The 15677-nt window shown below is 41.5% G+C and overlaps 1 protein-coding gene across 2 annotated transcripts in view; it reads right to left on the minus strand.

The window, feature by feature from the left end:
- tbkbp1 (TBK1 binding protein 1) overlaps positions 1-15677 on the minus strand; it is a 78877-nt gene that overhangs the window by 13419 nt on the left and 49781 nt on the right. For both annotated transcript variants that reach the window (XM_030754673.1, XM_030754672.1), the window contains exons 3-7: positions 10239-10364; positions 7174-7278; positions 5030-5177; positions 2796-2992; positions 1162-1223 (exon numbers count right to left, since the gene is read on the minus strand). In XM_030754673.1, coding sequence (XP_030610533.1) covers positions 1162-1223; positions 2796-2992; positions 5030-5177; positions 7174-7278; positions 10239-10364 — 638 coding nt within the window. The remainder of the gene's footprint in view (positions 1-1161; positions 1224-2795; positions 2993-5029; positions 5178-7173; positions 7279-10238; positions 10365-15677) is intronic.

The following is a 15677-nucleotide window of genomic DNA, read 5'->3' on the forward strand; positions in this document are numbered from 1 at the left end:
CTGGTTACAGCAGCTACAAAAATACCACAGCAGCTAATTAACTCAAAACACAGACTGTTCTCTAGATTATAAAGTGCTGATTATTAGGAGGGCGACGATGGTGTGTTCATACCGTCCACAGCACAGACAAAATTCTTCTATATCAATCAGTGCAGTTTACATTAAGTGAGCCCAATTACAAGAAAAGGCACCAGGAAACAAAGCTGAAGCATATCAGTGGGAGTAGGTGATATTGTTGAGTAAAACCAAAAGGTGACCAAGGTTTGGAAAAAGCAGTAGGCTTCCACCACACACTTGTTAAAAACTAGAGACTATGATCGTCTTCACTGGCGAACCATTTACTTTCAGTTTGCACCCCATCGAAACACTTCTGGGGTTTCACTGTGTGGGAGTCAATTGCCCAACATGATGTGGTTTTTCTCTTATTTGTTCTTGTTCTTTTCTTCTTCCTTACCTGTGCTGTCTTGTAAACATGCAGTGCCTGGGACGATCTGAGGTGGGGGGTGGGGGTGGGGGTGGGTGGTATTAGAATAAGCTGCTTTATTTCCCGTCATCAATAAACATCCTTCTCTCATTGGGTTCACACAGGCAGCACCAGAATTACTCACAGCTGCATTGATTATGGTGGATTACATGAGGTGGAATAAAAGAAAGAACGAATGCACAGATAAAACTGGATCTCCATTAAATAAACAGGAGGAAATGGACTGAAAGGAGTCTTATTCTGCACTTACACTGCCCCCTGCTGCTCAGGCTAATTTCATGCCAAGCCTCCTTGAGAAAATGGAGTTAAAGTTTAATGTACACACAGCAGAAAATACATAACATGCAGCCTTTGTGCCCAAACATGAATACCCCTGTATTAATGCTGTGCTGGAGCGCTTGTCTGTATCCTAATGAGGGCCCTGGAGGTCAGCCCGAGCACATCACGGCAGGAGAGTAAACAGACAGATGAGCAGCAGCTTCTGGTGAAACCATTCTCCTAATACTCTCGTCACTCTTCTTTTATTCATTGTTCCCTCATCTGTGTTTCTTAAGCAGTATCGTTCCTTCCTCATATGATTGAGATTCCTCCTTTCCATCCACCTCTCCTCAGATTTGCATCTTTACCTTTCTTGGTCTGTCCCCTCTCCCCCCCAGAGATCTGCTGTGGTCACTTACTGCTCATCTCCCACCTTCTTTATCCACTCCACATCACACTGCTTGCACGGAGAAGTCATTTCCTGCCGAAGTAGAGCGTGAAATTAGATTAGCATGCAGGTGCTGGTAGAATATTGGAAAAAATCTGACACCAAGATCCTATTTGAAGCCAGTTTGACATTAAGATTATCAGGGGCATGTGTACTCATAAAAACAAAAGGTTTGCATTATTATCATTATTCAAGCACTACATGTGTTTTTTGCCTTGCGTGTAAACAAAAGACACAGTTGCAGTGATCTCAACCATCAATTTGCAAAGTTCCTGTCATTTTAAGCCTCAAGCTAAGCTTTCCTGTCCTTCTGAACAGTAATAATTTACAAAATACATATCACGTTGTATTCAACAGGACCTAAAAGTGGCAACTGAGTCCATAAACGCATCAGGAAAATGTTTCCCAGAGGCTGAATCAAGCTCCTGATAAAGCTGGACTCCTGTTTTTAAAATCAGAGGAATCACTCCCTGTGGGCCCTCAGAAAGATTCCAGGTTTAAGACACTTATGCACAGGCTTCACTTTTCAGACTAATTATATACAGCCTGCAGTTTATGTGTGGTACCTTTTATAACTTCCAGAGGAAGCCTCATTTTTAGCCATGCTGTTCAAACTCATATGACAGCGAGAAAGTGGAATTTCTTCACTGCACTGTGAAGTGACTTTGCACGGCAGCAAAACGTTTGACATGACGGTCCTCATCCATTGCTAAAAGTGTTTGCTGTCTTTTTCCTTTTATTCTAGCTCGTGCCTACACCAATAACATCTGAGGAAATGATCTGACTTCTGAGCTCCTAAATGTTTCACTGTCTGCTCTCTGGTCCGGTGCTGGAGCCAGACAGTTTTTTTACAGCTTTGATTAGAATGAGAGATTATGGACACCGATGTCTTCCCGATTTTATTTGTGGCTGGCTGCGGTGAGCCAGATACCTAATTTTTCTGGTCACTCTTTGTTTTCATGTGATTGTGCAGACACGGCTGACATGCAGAAGTACGCCACGAGGGAACATTTGCTAAGGTTATTATCTCGCAATTGTTTTTAAAGGTCACGAGACTATTTTAATGGGTGGGTGCACTGATATGTCAGCAGTGGAACAACTACTTAGTGAAGAAATGGTTCACTGAAATCATTTCTGCTATAAAACAGTATTTACTTGTTGTACCTCCAGTTCTGCCAGTGACTAAGTAGGCTTCAAACATCTAGCAACCTAAACCCTCTTTCCTCCACCCCCAAAACGAAGCTCTGTAGACCAGAGCTAAACTGCAGCTATGGATCATTTTTGTGTGTATAAACCGTGCACATGTTCACATTGCACTGCTATTATGTAAATACCAATCATGGACACTCTAATTTGTTGTGGGCATGCATTATTTAAAGGCAAAAACATGGCGCTGAATGATAAAAATGACTGTCTTTAAAGGCCATGTGGGGTTTCGATGAATTATTCAGCATGAATCTTCTCTAATGGACAGAGAATGGACTTTTCATTTCTCTTAAGGCTCATCACAAATCTCCAAGGACACTTCGGAGGATGCATGACAAGAATGTATTTTTGTTGGCTACTTCTCTGACAGTGCACAAGCAGATTCAAACAAACACTGACCCTCTGGCTGTTCTGCAGCTGTCTCATCTCGTCCTTGAGTCTCTCACACTCCGTCTTCAGCTCCTCTTCCCGCTGACACGCCCCCTGGGCTTCGTGCCGCGCCCCTTCTAGCTCCGCCTCCAGGCGCTGCAGCTTAAGGTCAGACAGGGCATCAAGGCTGCGGGAGCTCTGAAGGGTCAATGCTGGACAGTCAAGCACTGGGAGAAAGGGAAAGAGATACAAGCAATAAAACACTGTGCTTTGAGTGGTTTTCGCCTGACTAACGCAGCGTTCTGCTGTCCATGGCTGCTGTACAATTGATGAGTATGAAAGAGCAAAAGAGCCGACTTCTTCCAAGGCCAGCATCTTTCAGTTTGTACCTGGGTGATGTGATCTGTGTGGGCATGTTAGTGATTCAGCGCCGCTCACACAGACTCAGTCCTTGAGCCAGAAGACACAGTAACAGTACAGCAGTATCATCTTTTATCCCTGCCCGTCCTGCCTCAACAGAACGCTCACATGTGCAGTAACAGCTTCACATTTGTCCTCATTCATATGCAACTATTAATCAACACTTCCTCACATGCAAATTAAGGAAAAGCATTGTTTACACCCTTTTTCAAATATTCTTTAAGGCAGTTTGATGCCTATACAAAATAGTACCTCCTCCTCCTCCTCATGAAGGCATACTATCAGCAGAGGCATCTGTTCAGGTGGCGGTGACACATTTTTTCCATCTTTCAACCACCCACGTTGTTGGAGAGGGCAGAGTTTAGCTTCTACTCACTCTAGATCAGTTAGAGTCAACAGATCCTCTTCTGCAGCAGTAGTAGACTGCATGTCCTGCCCTGTGTTCACTGCTGCAGTCACATAATGTACTGACTTGGTGAGACAGTCTAAAATCCTAAGTTTGTTCACAAACTTTTTAAAGCACAGAGGAGCACGCTGCCGTGTTTCAACAGTCTATAGAAATTAATTTGCATTGTAACAAGTCCTGTTGTCTCAAGGGCTTTTTCTGTAGTCACAAAACAGATCACTCAACAGTACAGATGGAAGCAACAGGCTGAATAATACAGATAAATCCACAAATTTACAGAGCAAGTTACTCAACTCCAAGTGTTTCTGAAGCCAGACTGACTGAATTTCAATCACTAGCACACGCAGAGATTACAGGTCTCATTTTCCTGTGACTGTGACTGGGGAGTGGGAACAAAATGTCCAGGCTGAGTCTTTCTGACAGGCTGCGCTCTAACCTGACCTCAATTAAAATGCTTTTCAGACAGATTGTTGGATTTGATTAAAGGCTGTGGAACAGGAAAAAGCTGAGCTCTATTATAGAGTCATAACTGTTGTCTAGGCTTGGTTTTTTTTTCTTTTTTTAAATAAAATGCACTTGTGGTTTATGCACAAAGTAATCTTTTACACTTAAAACCATCTAGAAGTCAGGCCACACTCCCAGAACATCAGCTGATTCAGTGGCTCATCTCGTACTTTTCTATACGTCCTACTCTGCTTAAGTTGCTTTAACCTGCCTACAGTTGGCGCTCTCCACCCAAGCACCTCCTTATCATACTGTGTCTCACTTAATCAGTGCCAGGGCTCCCAAAACAGGGCCATACCGCTCAAATATAAATTACTGCAACAACATATGAATCATTTGTTGTTCTAAATGGCGGGTGGGGCTATAAAAAGCCCTCTATAAGGAGATGAAACATTTTTTTAAATGTGGGGATTACAGCATAAATGTTCAGGCGGTCGTTCCCAGAAGACACTCCTGACATGTTCAAGTTGTAGTTCATGCAAAAAGAGAAAAACACGGTGACTTTCTCACCTCTGCACAGCGGCCCAAACAAAAAGCGTGGTGTGAGTTTGAAGGATGGAGTTACAGAAGTGATCAGACACAAAACATCCTAATCCAACTTCAGAGCCATTTAGCCATTCACTGAGCACTTTTGGAGAGAAATAGTGGTAAATTAGTGCACTCACTGCCTTATAAACAAGGTTTTCCAAAAAGTTGCTGACTCATAACAGGCTGGTTTTGTAATTGCCATAATTTGACCCATAAACTCTAGGTCAGAGTTCATCATGATTTCAGGCTTGGTTTGTGGTGTGAGTGGTTGAAACTGATCGTTGTCTTTTTATTTCTCTCTACTGGAGCATGAGGTTATTGATTTGAAGCACACCAGTGCTTGTATGGTTTATTCACTATCATACACACAGATGCACAGCGGCAGCATACATGCTCGGTCACTCACTGTGCGCGTCTGGGCCAGCGTGCAGCTGCAGATACTGCATGTCTTTGCTGTGCAGCTGCATGTTGAGTTTCTGCAGGGAGTTGTCCCTCTGCCTCAGAGCTGACTCCAGGCTCAGGATCCGCTCGACATGCTTCTCCACCAGACTGGTCTGTAATCAGACACATATTCAAAACTTCCTTTAAAGACACTGGGATTCCACTACTTACTTATGTTATAAACATTATTTAGGTACTCTTGCTTATCTTGCTTGCTTATTACTCATTTGCTTTTATATGTTTGCACAGGGATATTTGCAGATAACCTAATCAGAAAAATGTACGGAAGATTTATTAATTTTTGGTTGTAATCTGCACGCTTCCTTGCAGTGCACATAGATGATAAATAATACTACATATGTTTAGATGTCTAGTTCAAAGCGTACCACTGAGGTATCTGATGAAAAATAAATTCATTCAAGTCAAATTATCTTCAAAAATGTAGAGAACAACGACTCCTGCAGGTGATGGTATCAGCACAGAGGCCTCATCTCGAAACCAAAGAGATTACATGAAGAGACAGAAGACACAGAAACAGCTGAAATCCACAGAAGAACTTCAAGATGCTCAGAATTAGCTGTTTGTCGAGGAAATGAACTGATCGATAAAACTATTAATGGTGTTGTGCTCTTTCAGCATCCTCCCTTTGCTTTCAGTTCTATAAATTATGCTGATGAGTAAGAGCGTTAAAGGACGAAAGGTAAAGGTCAATGAGGCCCAGCAGGTAGATGGAGCCACAGCCACAGCTTCAGGTGACACTGGCAGCGTGTCAGCCATTGGCAGGTGGCACTTCCAACATCTTTGGCGCACTTTATCCCTCAATCACTCGGACCAGCAAAACTGCTGACGTTGCTCTGTAAGATGAACTTCCCTATCATATGAGATGGTTTATTACCATAGAGGGCATTTAGGGGCCAATCTGCTCAGCTGGAAGCCTCTGCCTGATCTGGAGCCTTCAGACAATGAGATTATATTCCTTTATATTTGTTTCAGCCTATCATGTTAGTTTAGACTAAGAGGACAATTCACTCACTACACGAATTAATAGAAAACAGTTCATCTTTGAAGGCAGCTGTGTAGAACAGTAACATGAGTGGGTGCTTCACTTTAAAATAAAAGCAGTCCAATGCATTTTGTTTTTATTATTGGTATCAGTTTAAATATCGTGTCTACAGCCACATACATCAGGAACATGTTCATGTCAGGTTTTGGGTTTTTGCATAGTTGGATCTTGCCTTTATTTTGTAGATCTACTCTTTTACAGTATGTGTCACTTCATAGTAATTTATTCCTTTATTTTGGTAATCACTCTGTAGTTGTTTTACTTCCTCTCACACTAATTCACCAACCTCCTGTTTCCTTGTTAGTTCCTTGTGTATTTAACACTCCTGTCTTTCCATTTTTCAGATGTCAGTGTGTCTGCTCTCCTACTGTTACCCCTCCAGCTCAACTCTATAAATACATATTTGTATATGAATATTCACAATCTGTAGGCAAGGTACAACATTTTTGGTAGCAGTAGGTTTCTGCTTCTTATCTGTAGTCTAGGGAGCATAATCCAATCACGTCTGAATGGGCTTCGGTTGCATGCAAAGCAGAGCTGCGGAGGAATTGCATTTGCTTAAGTGCAATCTCAAATCCACTGGGAATTGTTAGAAAACAATTTAGCTTTTTATGAACTTGTTAAAATTTATATCCATTCATAAACAATGACCTCAAATGTAGCAAGAAATCTTGGCCAGGATGCACGTCGGCCAAACCCAAGCAGGTGATGGGTTGACAGGTTTGCCTCCTGCCAGCCGGTGTCTCTGCTCACAGATCTCTGATTCTGCATCTGTTTTTTTGGTCTGAATCTCGGCCTAATCTGCTCTGTCGGATCATCGTTTGTTAGGAGTCATGTTGAAAAACAGAACTAAAATGCAACAGAACTAAACACAAATGTCAGCTCCACCATCTATCGTCTATCAATCGTGACGAGTTTTACTTTTTAAATTTGGTCCCCATCACCAGAACGTTAAGCTGCAAAACTTAACGAGCCATATGTCTCGCAATGAAAGCTGCTGCAGAATAATGACTGCACAGCGCAGTGAACTGAATGATGCCTCTGACCATCTTGTCGAGGTCCCTCTGGAGGTTGTTCTTCTCCATGTGAATCTTCTCGTAGGCCTTGATCACATCCTCCAGCTGTTCCTCTCGCTCCTTTCTCTTCTGGAGCTGAAGCGAGATACAGAAAAGGGGAAAGAAATTTTAAAAGAAAATGTGGGGGGGAAAACTTTCTTTTTGAGAGTCATCAAATCCTGATACATCAGTGTTAGCGTAGCAGAGCCTGCCTCATCTCAAAAACAATAATGCTCGAGCCTGTTTGAAAAAGAAGGGTTTCTTGACGTGTTGATGGCTGATCTAATCTCCTTACAGTGTGGGATAATAAGAGGGGCGAATGCCACTGGATGCCATAATGACAGACAGATCTGAGGGCAGTGACATTCACCAAATGTAGAGAAATGAGAAGATTTTCAAAGCAGATGAAGACACAGAAGTGAGCTTTTTATCAAAGAATATGGAAATATATGGTCACTTTGGACTACGCAGAGAACGAGAGTGGGAGCAGCGGCAAGGGAGTGAGATAAACAGAGAGCCAGCGAGGACAAAGAGGTATATCACTGCTGTGTGGCAGAGCACTGAAGCCTATTCAGTGTGTCTATGGTAACATATGCCTGAGAAAAAAAAAAACAAAAAACAAAAACTGGCACCAAGGCGTGTGCGGCTTGTCAACAGCATCATGACGGAGGCGAGCCGAATTACTCCAGAGCTGGATTTCTGTCCTGAGAGGCACACAAGCAGGCTCTCCTAAAACAAGGAGATACTTCCATTATCGCCTTTTACATTTGCACATCGGTGCTGATACTGTGGGTGGGATTGTTTGTTTCCCTGAGTTGGTATCACTTCAAAATACAACCTGTGATTAATGGCATAATTTTGTTATTACATCAGGTATAAAAGAATCAGTTAGCAGCTGCGACTAGTACTATACTCTGAGGATTATAGGACTACAATAGGCAATCCAGCTGAAAAGATGGATGTTTTTTTTTTTTTTTTTGGGGGGGGGGGGTATAAATATAGTCCTTGACTAGAAAACATTGTATTATTATACAGTAAAAAGTAAGAAAAAATACAGTCAAAACCACAGCAGTAATGTGTCTTTATAGAAATCGTGACCTTGTTACTGAAAGAAAAAAATCCACAAACCTTGCTGTAAGTTTGCAGTTAGCTGACATTAGAGTGTCTGTGGGTGTGTGTGTGTGTGTGTGTGTGGGGTGTCATATGATGAAAGTACAAAAAGTACAGACAGTAAAGTATTTTTGATCTCGAGAAGTGAAGAACGAAAAAATTCCTTACTGTCAAAGCAAAGGTGAAATTATATTCAATTCAATTTTATTTATGTAGCACCAAATCACAGCAAGGTGCTTTATATTGTGGGTAAAGACCCTACAGTAATACAGAGAAAACCCAACAGTCAAAACGACCCCCTATGAGCAGCACTTGGTGACAGTGGGAAGGAAAAACTCCCTTTTAACAGGAAGAAACCTCCAGCAGAACCAGGCTCAGGGAGGGGGGGGGGGGTCATCTGCTACAGCTGGTTGGGTGGTTGGAGACAGGACAAAAGACACACTGTGGAAGAGAGCCAGAGATTAATAATAACTAATTATTGAATGCAGAGTGGGGTATAAACAGAGTGAAAAGAGGTGAATGAAAAGAAACACTCATGGGAACCCCCCAGCAGCCTAGGCCTATAGCTACTAAGGGAGGGTTCAGGGTCCTCTGATCCAGCCCTAACTATAAGCTTGATCAAAAAAGAAAGTTTTAAGCCTAATCTTAAAAATAGAGAAGGTGTCTGTCTCCTGAATCCAAACTGGGAGCTGGTTCCACAGAAGAGGCGCCTGAAAGCTGAAGGCTCTGCCTCCCATTCTACTCTGACTGGGAGGTGAAAGAAAAAGAAAAGATTTTGTAGGAGTAAACGATGTGTCTTAGAGTATGTGTATGTGGGTATTTCAGGATTTAAAAAGATTATCATCTTTAAAACCGAGGCAGAAAAAATAAAAATAACTGCCAGGCAGCATAAGAAAGCCTCATTTTGTCCTCCAAGTGGACATTCATATAATTATGTGACACCATGTGCAAACTATGAATTGATAGACTGTACAATAATTCCATTTTCTTTACATGTCTTTGATTATTGGAGGTCACGACTTTATCGAAAAGAAAAGGCTTGTGCATGTCTGTGTATAGGTTGTTGTGGTCAGGTTCTTGTACCAACAGAGCATGTCCAGGGAGCCATGGCCCCCTTTAATCCCTCTGGCTGCTTGGTATCAGCGCTCCATGACCTTGTATGTCCCACTAATTGTTTATGCTTCACCCATAAACCATTTCCTTCTCTTTGTTCTGTTCTGTCGTTCTTTTCACCGCTGCTGCTACCAGCTTTACCGCGGCCTTCCTGTGTCAGCCGTTTCTCACTTCTATTTCCTCATGCTTTTGTTCTCACAGTCTAAGAAATAGTAGAGTTACAAGTGAGGAGAAAAAAATAGTCCAAGCACGTTGTGGTCACAGCCATTCTTCTCTCTGAGCTTTTGGACAGTCAGAGCACACAAAGTCCACAATTAGTGCTTGTGTGTAGCGTGCACGCATTATGTGTTAAACAATGGCAATTAAATTTAAAATGTGCGGTCTATGTGTTGGTAAAAGGCACGTCCTCTGTATCGTTTGCTTTCTGAAGGTGTACGCAATCAGCAAAATCTCAGCCAGGTTTAGACCCAATTATGCTGCATCTCAAAAATAGAACACCAGCATGAAAATCCCATGTCACACTGCTCGTTGGATGGCTTCTCAAAAACACCCATTCTCAGTCATTTTGCTCATGCAGCAGCTTTAGTGCTCAATTAGTTCTGGCCATCTCTCAGTATATGTCCACCAGGGTTGGCCTCAATTCATTTTTAATTCAATTAATTCACAGGAAGGGAGGGATTTCTGCAGAATTCAAGAAAAAAGCCTTTTAGTGCGATAAGGTTTTTACTCCATCCAGTTATTCAATAAACTAAATGAACATATTATAAAGTGGATTTTCCCCCCATATTTTTTTCCAGTCTTCCCCTTCTTGTTGTCCTCACGTGTTCTCTTACCTCGTGGGTCAGGGCGTTGACTCTCTGCTGCAGGCTGCCGTTTTCTGAGTGCAGCAGCGCCGTCTCCTTGCTCTCAAAAGAGCAGTAGGAGTTGGTGTCCTCACCAAACTCGTTGATCATAGGGAACTGCAAGAAGACAAGAGTACGTTGAGCCTATTTGTATATTTTGTTTGCTTAGTTTTGATTTTTGCTTTGGTGCCGTAGCCTACAAATTTTCATGATTCCACACTGTGATCATTAAAGATTCATCTCACATCAGCTTCTGTTTGGCCCAGATCTCACTCAGAGGATCAGTGCGTCTTTTTTTCTTGACTTTGTTTTTCAGTGCTTTTAAACACATTTCCATGTCAAGTTGTTATCATATTCCTAATTTCATCCCACACAGTGAAATCTGGGGAGGGCCGATGACTAAGCTTTGTCATTCAGCCTATCCATCACTAAGTTTGTCCATCTGTTCATATTTCTTGACAAAACTTTGGAAAATGGTAAAAGGCGTTTTCACAATCACCCTTTTCATCGAATTTCTGTCTTTTTTTTGGTACCATTTAAGATCTCAGATTATGGAAAATAGCACCCACTGCCTAAATATTAAACACTGCAGTTACTCAAATGGCCACTAGATGGTGGCTGCAAAAGCAAATCTGCCCCCTTAGACTCCAATGTTAAAGTGCCCAACTTCACAGCAGAAACAAACACATTTACAGCCTGCTACAAAACAAGGTTTTGGCCTCTGTTACTAACTTTCCCCATAACAATGTCTGAGGGGTTGAATTTCTTTAGAACTCACAAATTCAAATTTTATTAAGGCTTAAAGTTACGCAACATCAGGGGAACGAATAGCAGCTTTGAAAGGCAGGCACTGAGGCCAGTAGCTGTCTACTGGGCTCCACCTCAGCTTTTAAGAGTCACCAGTCTAAGAAGGTTTTGTGAATGTAGTTCTAGTATTTTATTAACACGTTCCTTATTATATATGTCTGCTAGCATTATAGCACATTATTCTTCAGAAAGCCAAACATGATGGGCTTAGAAACAGCCAGGCACTGAAGCAATCAAGAATGACTTTACAATATTTCTAGTGTTTGACATGTTAACTTAAATGTAGATTATTGAACAGTTCATGATGCATAAACTATAAATAAGCAACAAACTCATCCAGCAAACCTCTCAGCTATGAGAGGAAACCCCCACGCAGTGCAGCCACACACACACACACACACACACACACACACACACACACACGGGGGTGCGGTCAGTCAACCAATGAAATTTGCCCCATTAGTGATGCTGCTGGTGGCTTTTCTGTCTTTAGCCTGCGGCGATAACGCTGTGTGGACTGCAACTGATTGACAGTTTTTATTTATCAGAGGCTTAATCATTTACAAACAGATCTATTTCAATCATTGCTAAACTACAACAATTCAACAAATGGAAAGTTAAAAATTCACAGGATTCACATCTGCAAATACCCGGGGCAAATGGAAGCACTGCAGGGTTAAACACTCTGTACCATAAACATCTATGAACTGCTTTTCCTTATTCTTTTAAACTTACAGTTTCAACAATTTATATTTTTATGACTGTCAAAAAGACTAAAAGCCACCATGGTCTGTCTGTCCTGGTGCTGTCTCACTTCCCCACTGTTAGGCCCTCAATTTCAAGCCTGCTTATTTCTATTGAAGACCTATCAAAAAAAAAAAAAAAAAGAGTGACGAACATATAGCTTCATTAAAAAAAAAAAGCATAGTAATTATTTAAAACACCTGATCATTGTAGATTTTAGTAAGCATAATTCAGGCAGGAGTAAATTGCTAGTGATTGGCACTATTTTCACCGGTGCATTAATACACATTTGGTGCCATAATGAGTATTTCCACTTGCAGAATGGTGTATGTGAGAGTGACTCAAAATAAACTGCGGTGTGTGTGCTCATGGTAATGAACGAACATGTCACCCAGTGCAACAGTGAAGCTCACTGATGAGTTAGTAATAGATTCTGACAACAATAGAGCTCTTTAAGAACAGCAGAATGAGCTCTATCAGGCACAGCACTTCTGCTGGATCAGTGCTGATTTGTCTTTGGATGGGATTTGTTGACAGTGTGAAAAACTTAGAAATTACTAGCTTTGTTTCCTAAAGCACAGGGAAGGGAAAAATAAAGGGAAACAGAGGCCCAACAATTTAGTAACAGCATTACTTACATTTAAAATATGCAGGAATAATGGCCTTATATGCAGCTGTGTTTATGCTGGTATGATTTATTACATCATCATAACTGTAGAAAAGGAGTTAATGGACTGTATTACATTTACTATTGTTTCTGTGGTCATAGTCCTCCTGCAGTTACCAGAATGCTTTGATAGGAGCATACACGTTATATAACTGTGCATGTCGTTCAACCTAAATGAACACATTTACATTTAAAGAGCCTTCCATTGGTGCAGAGGGCTATTCATTTTCTGTGTGGAGCCATTGCTTTGCTGATGCAATGTCTGTTTGAGGAGCAAACAGCCCTTTTCCTTTTAGCACAACACCTCTCTCTGCACAGTTTAACAGTAAATGTTCCCAACATGGCCGATTCCCGAGGGCATCGAGAATTCTCACGCCGCTGAGCATCAGGAACAGCCTTCCTTTTACCCATGAATAAAGCAACAGAAAACACACATCTGCACCATTGCAGCGGCTGTGCTCAGGAACCCAGAGTGACACTCATCACTCCTAAAATGTCTTCCAGAAATTTGTAATTGGATAACAGTCGGAATCAGGTGTTAAATAGTACCAGTGCCGTGGTTTTCGGTTTATTATCTGTCACTTCCTGTTTTGTTTAGTAATCCTTGGTTCCTGCTCATTCCAATTTACTGCAACACCTGATTTGTTGAAACATGTGCAAACATAGATGGAAATACAACATATGAGGCAAAAACAGAGTTTGCACAATTCAAATGAGCTTGAAAGTCAATATTTGGTATGATCGCCTTTATTATTCAGCATAGCCTGAACTCTCTGAGGTAGCTTTCTTTCATTTCTTTAAGCAGTCTTCAGGAGTGGTTCTCCGGGCTTCCTCAAGCTCTTCTTTGGATGTCGGCTGCCTTTTGCCTCTGTCAAGATGATCCCACACTGCTTCAATAACCTTCACGTCCGGGCCCGGAAGGAGGGGGGCAATCCAGAGATGGGATTGCATGGTGGATCAGTTTGATCATGCTGTAAAACCGAGCATTTTTAACATGTGAGGCTGTGGAGACTGACTCGCGGTTGATGGTTAACTACTCAAAGCTGAAAAAAATGTCACATGTTCTATTTACATAGGCACAGGTGTGACAACGCCAACTGCAAACAGCAAACATCTGCACCTGCTCTTTCAAAATCAACATCTGTCTCTCTGGGAAAGGGCCCTGAACAAACCACCGCTTGAGAGTAAGTCAACAACAGTGTGGCAGCCTGAAGCCTTGAACAGCAGCTGCTCACTAGGAGGATGCAGGACTTCTGTCTTATTTCTCCATACATGCCATACTTGTTTTATCTCTTGTAAACAGTAAATCATAGAAAAAGCAGTAATCATCTGGGTTTGATCCCCTGAATCTTTCTGGAGTGACGACTTGCACTGGCATTCAACTGAATGATGACTGCTTGAATGAGTGCTGCAACAGCTTGCATCTTTTTTGGAATTGTCTTCCTTAGCACAGCAGAAAAAACATCATAATTTTTAGTCATTTGAAACATTTTGTTCTCTGTTCTCATGCAGAAAAACAAGAGCTAAACTGTTAATGACGCTCTCCCATATGTAAGCAGTTCAGCTTATTAAAAGTCCTCATGTACCTGAAGAAAAACAGTGCAGTACAGGCTGAGGGGAATTCGGGTGAATCACTGCTTCATAGCCATATTATTCCTGGAATAAGTAGACCACAGACTAATGATGATCATAATATAGGAGTCCAATCCTTCTGTGTTCTTAATTTGAACCATTTATCTCTCCCTTGCTCTGTACATCATTATCTTCCTTTACGCCTTCATTTCTCAACCTCTTTACGTGTCTATCAATGCATCCGTCCGCCCATGTTGCTCCTTCTTTCCACTTCTTTTCCCATTTTTCCTCATTTTCTGTCCTCCCACGCGATTCCTTTACGCTCATTTGCCCTCCTTTTTTCTGTTAAATCAACTACCGCCGAGGGGAGGATTTCTGCCTCACCGGCTTTCTCATCCAACCAAGAAACGGTTTGATATCCACCAACAAAGCTGCAGGTCCAGCTGTGCAGAAGTATTTACAGTGTCACTGACTTTTCATCTGACATGTTTCGGCATTAAGATTTTTTACTTGACCTCTTTGACACGACCGCAGAGCAGCTCCTGAATCCCAATAGATTAATGCACTTAATCAATGCAGCTTTGTCAATGACAGGACGCAGTTGTTGGAATTTACATTCACAATAATCAATACAGCTCAGCTGAAAATATGAAGCATCTCAAAGGATATGATCATTGTCTGGATGTGAACATATCATCTGCGACAAGTTAAAAAGCCACCTGAAGACCTGAGAGAGTACGATGAGGCAAAAATGGGTCAGCGAGGTATGTTGGGGCTAAAAATATATTCTAAACCGAGGGAACATGTTTTATATGCAAACCTGTTAAGCCGTCATCGAACGACGCACTGCAGCACGCACTGTTTGCATCACATCGACCGGGGAATTTACATGCATTCGCTTGGTGTCAGAAGATGCATAAATATGCTTTTATGATTGGTCCTGATTTACAGAACACAGATAAGAAAATGGATTAGATTATTGTAGCCTTTCAGAGAATATTCAGTCAATAAAAATAGATGTGTGATTTCCACATCTCTTCCTTGGTTGTGAAGTTTAACATATCAAACGTATCAGATTTAACTACTCTAATGTGAGCTGTCACCTTAGAAGTAAATGTCAGCACTGAGAGCACATCGAGTGGGGAAATAAATATATAAACTTAAAAATATACAAAATTTACAGCTTCCTGCCAGCATTGCTTTCATGCCTTATTGGCAGCAACAGTTATGTTTTATTTTACACATTTTTAGTTTCTTATTAGCTGCCCATGAAATGTACCTCTGACTGACATCCATTTTGTACAGAAAGAGTTAATGGTGTATCAAACGCCCCCTTTTATGTTAATAAAGAAAGCTGGAAGCCACTGTTGGCATACCCGTTATTCCTGACTGGGGTTTTAAGCTTTGTTAAACAAGCTAACGGAAAAAAAAATATCCAGGCTTCAGTTTCAAATGTTTGTTTTTTAAAATAGAATTTTAGGTGCAGAATTATTGATCAGGTTTCTGAAGCCTTCTCCTCTGTATCCATTTACAAACCACGTATTAATATCAGGTGTACTGCAAATGGGTTTCAGGGCTCCTTTAACAGAGTAAGAGATGCACACCCATCAGCCACTTCCTTAGCTGCACCTTGCTAACAC

Source organism: Archocentrus centrarchus, chromosome 19 (assembly GCF_007364275.1).
Source record: "Archocentrus centrarchus isolate MPI-CPG fArcCen1 chromosome 19, fArcCen1, whole genome shotgun sequence".
In the NCBI taxonomy this organism is placed as follows: domain Eukaryota; kingdom Metazoa; phylum Chordata; class Actinopteri; order Cichliformes; family Cichlidae; genus Archocentrus; species Archocentrus centrarchus.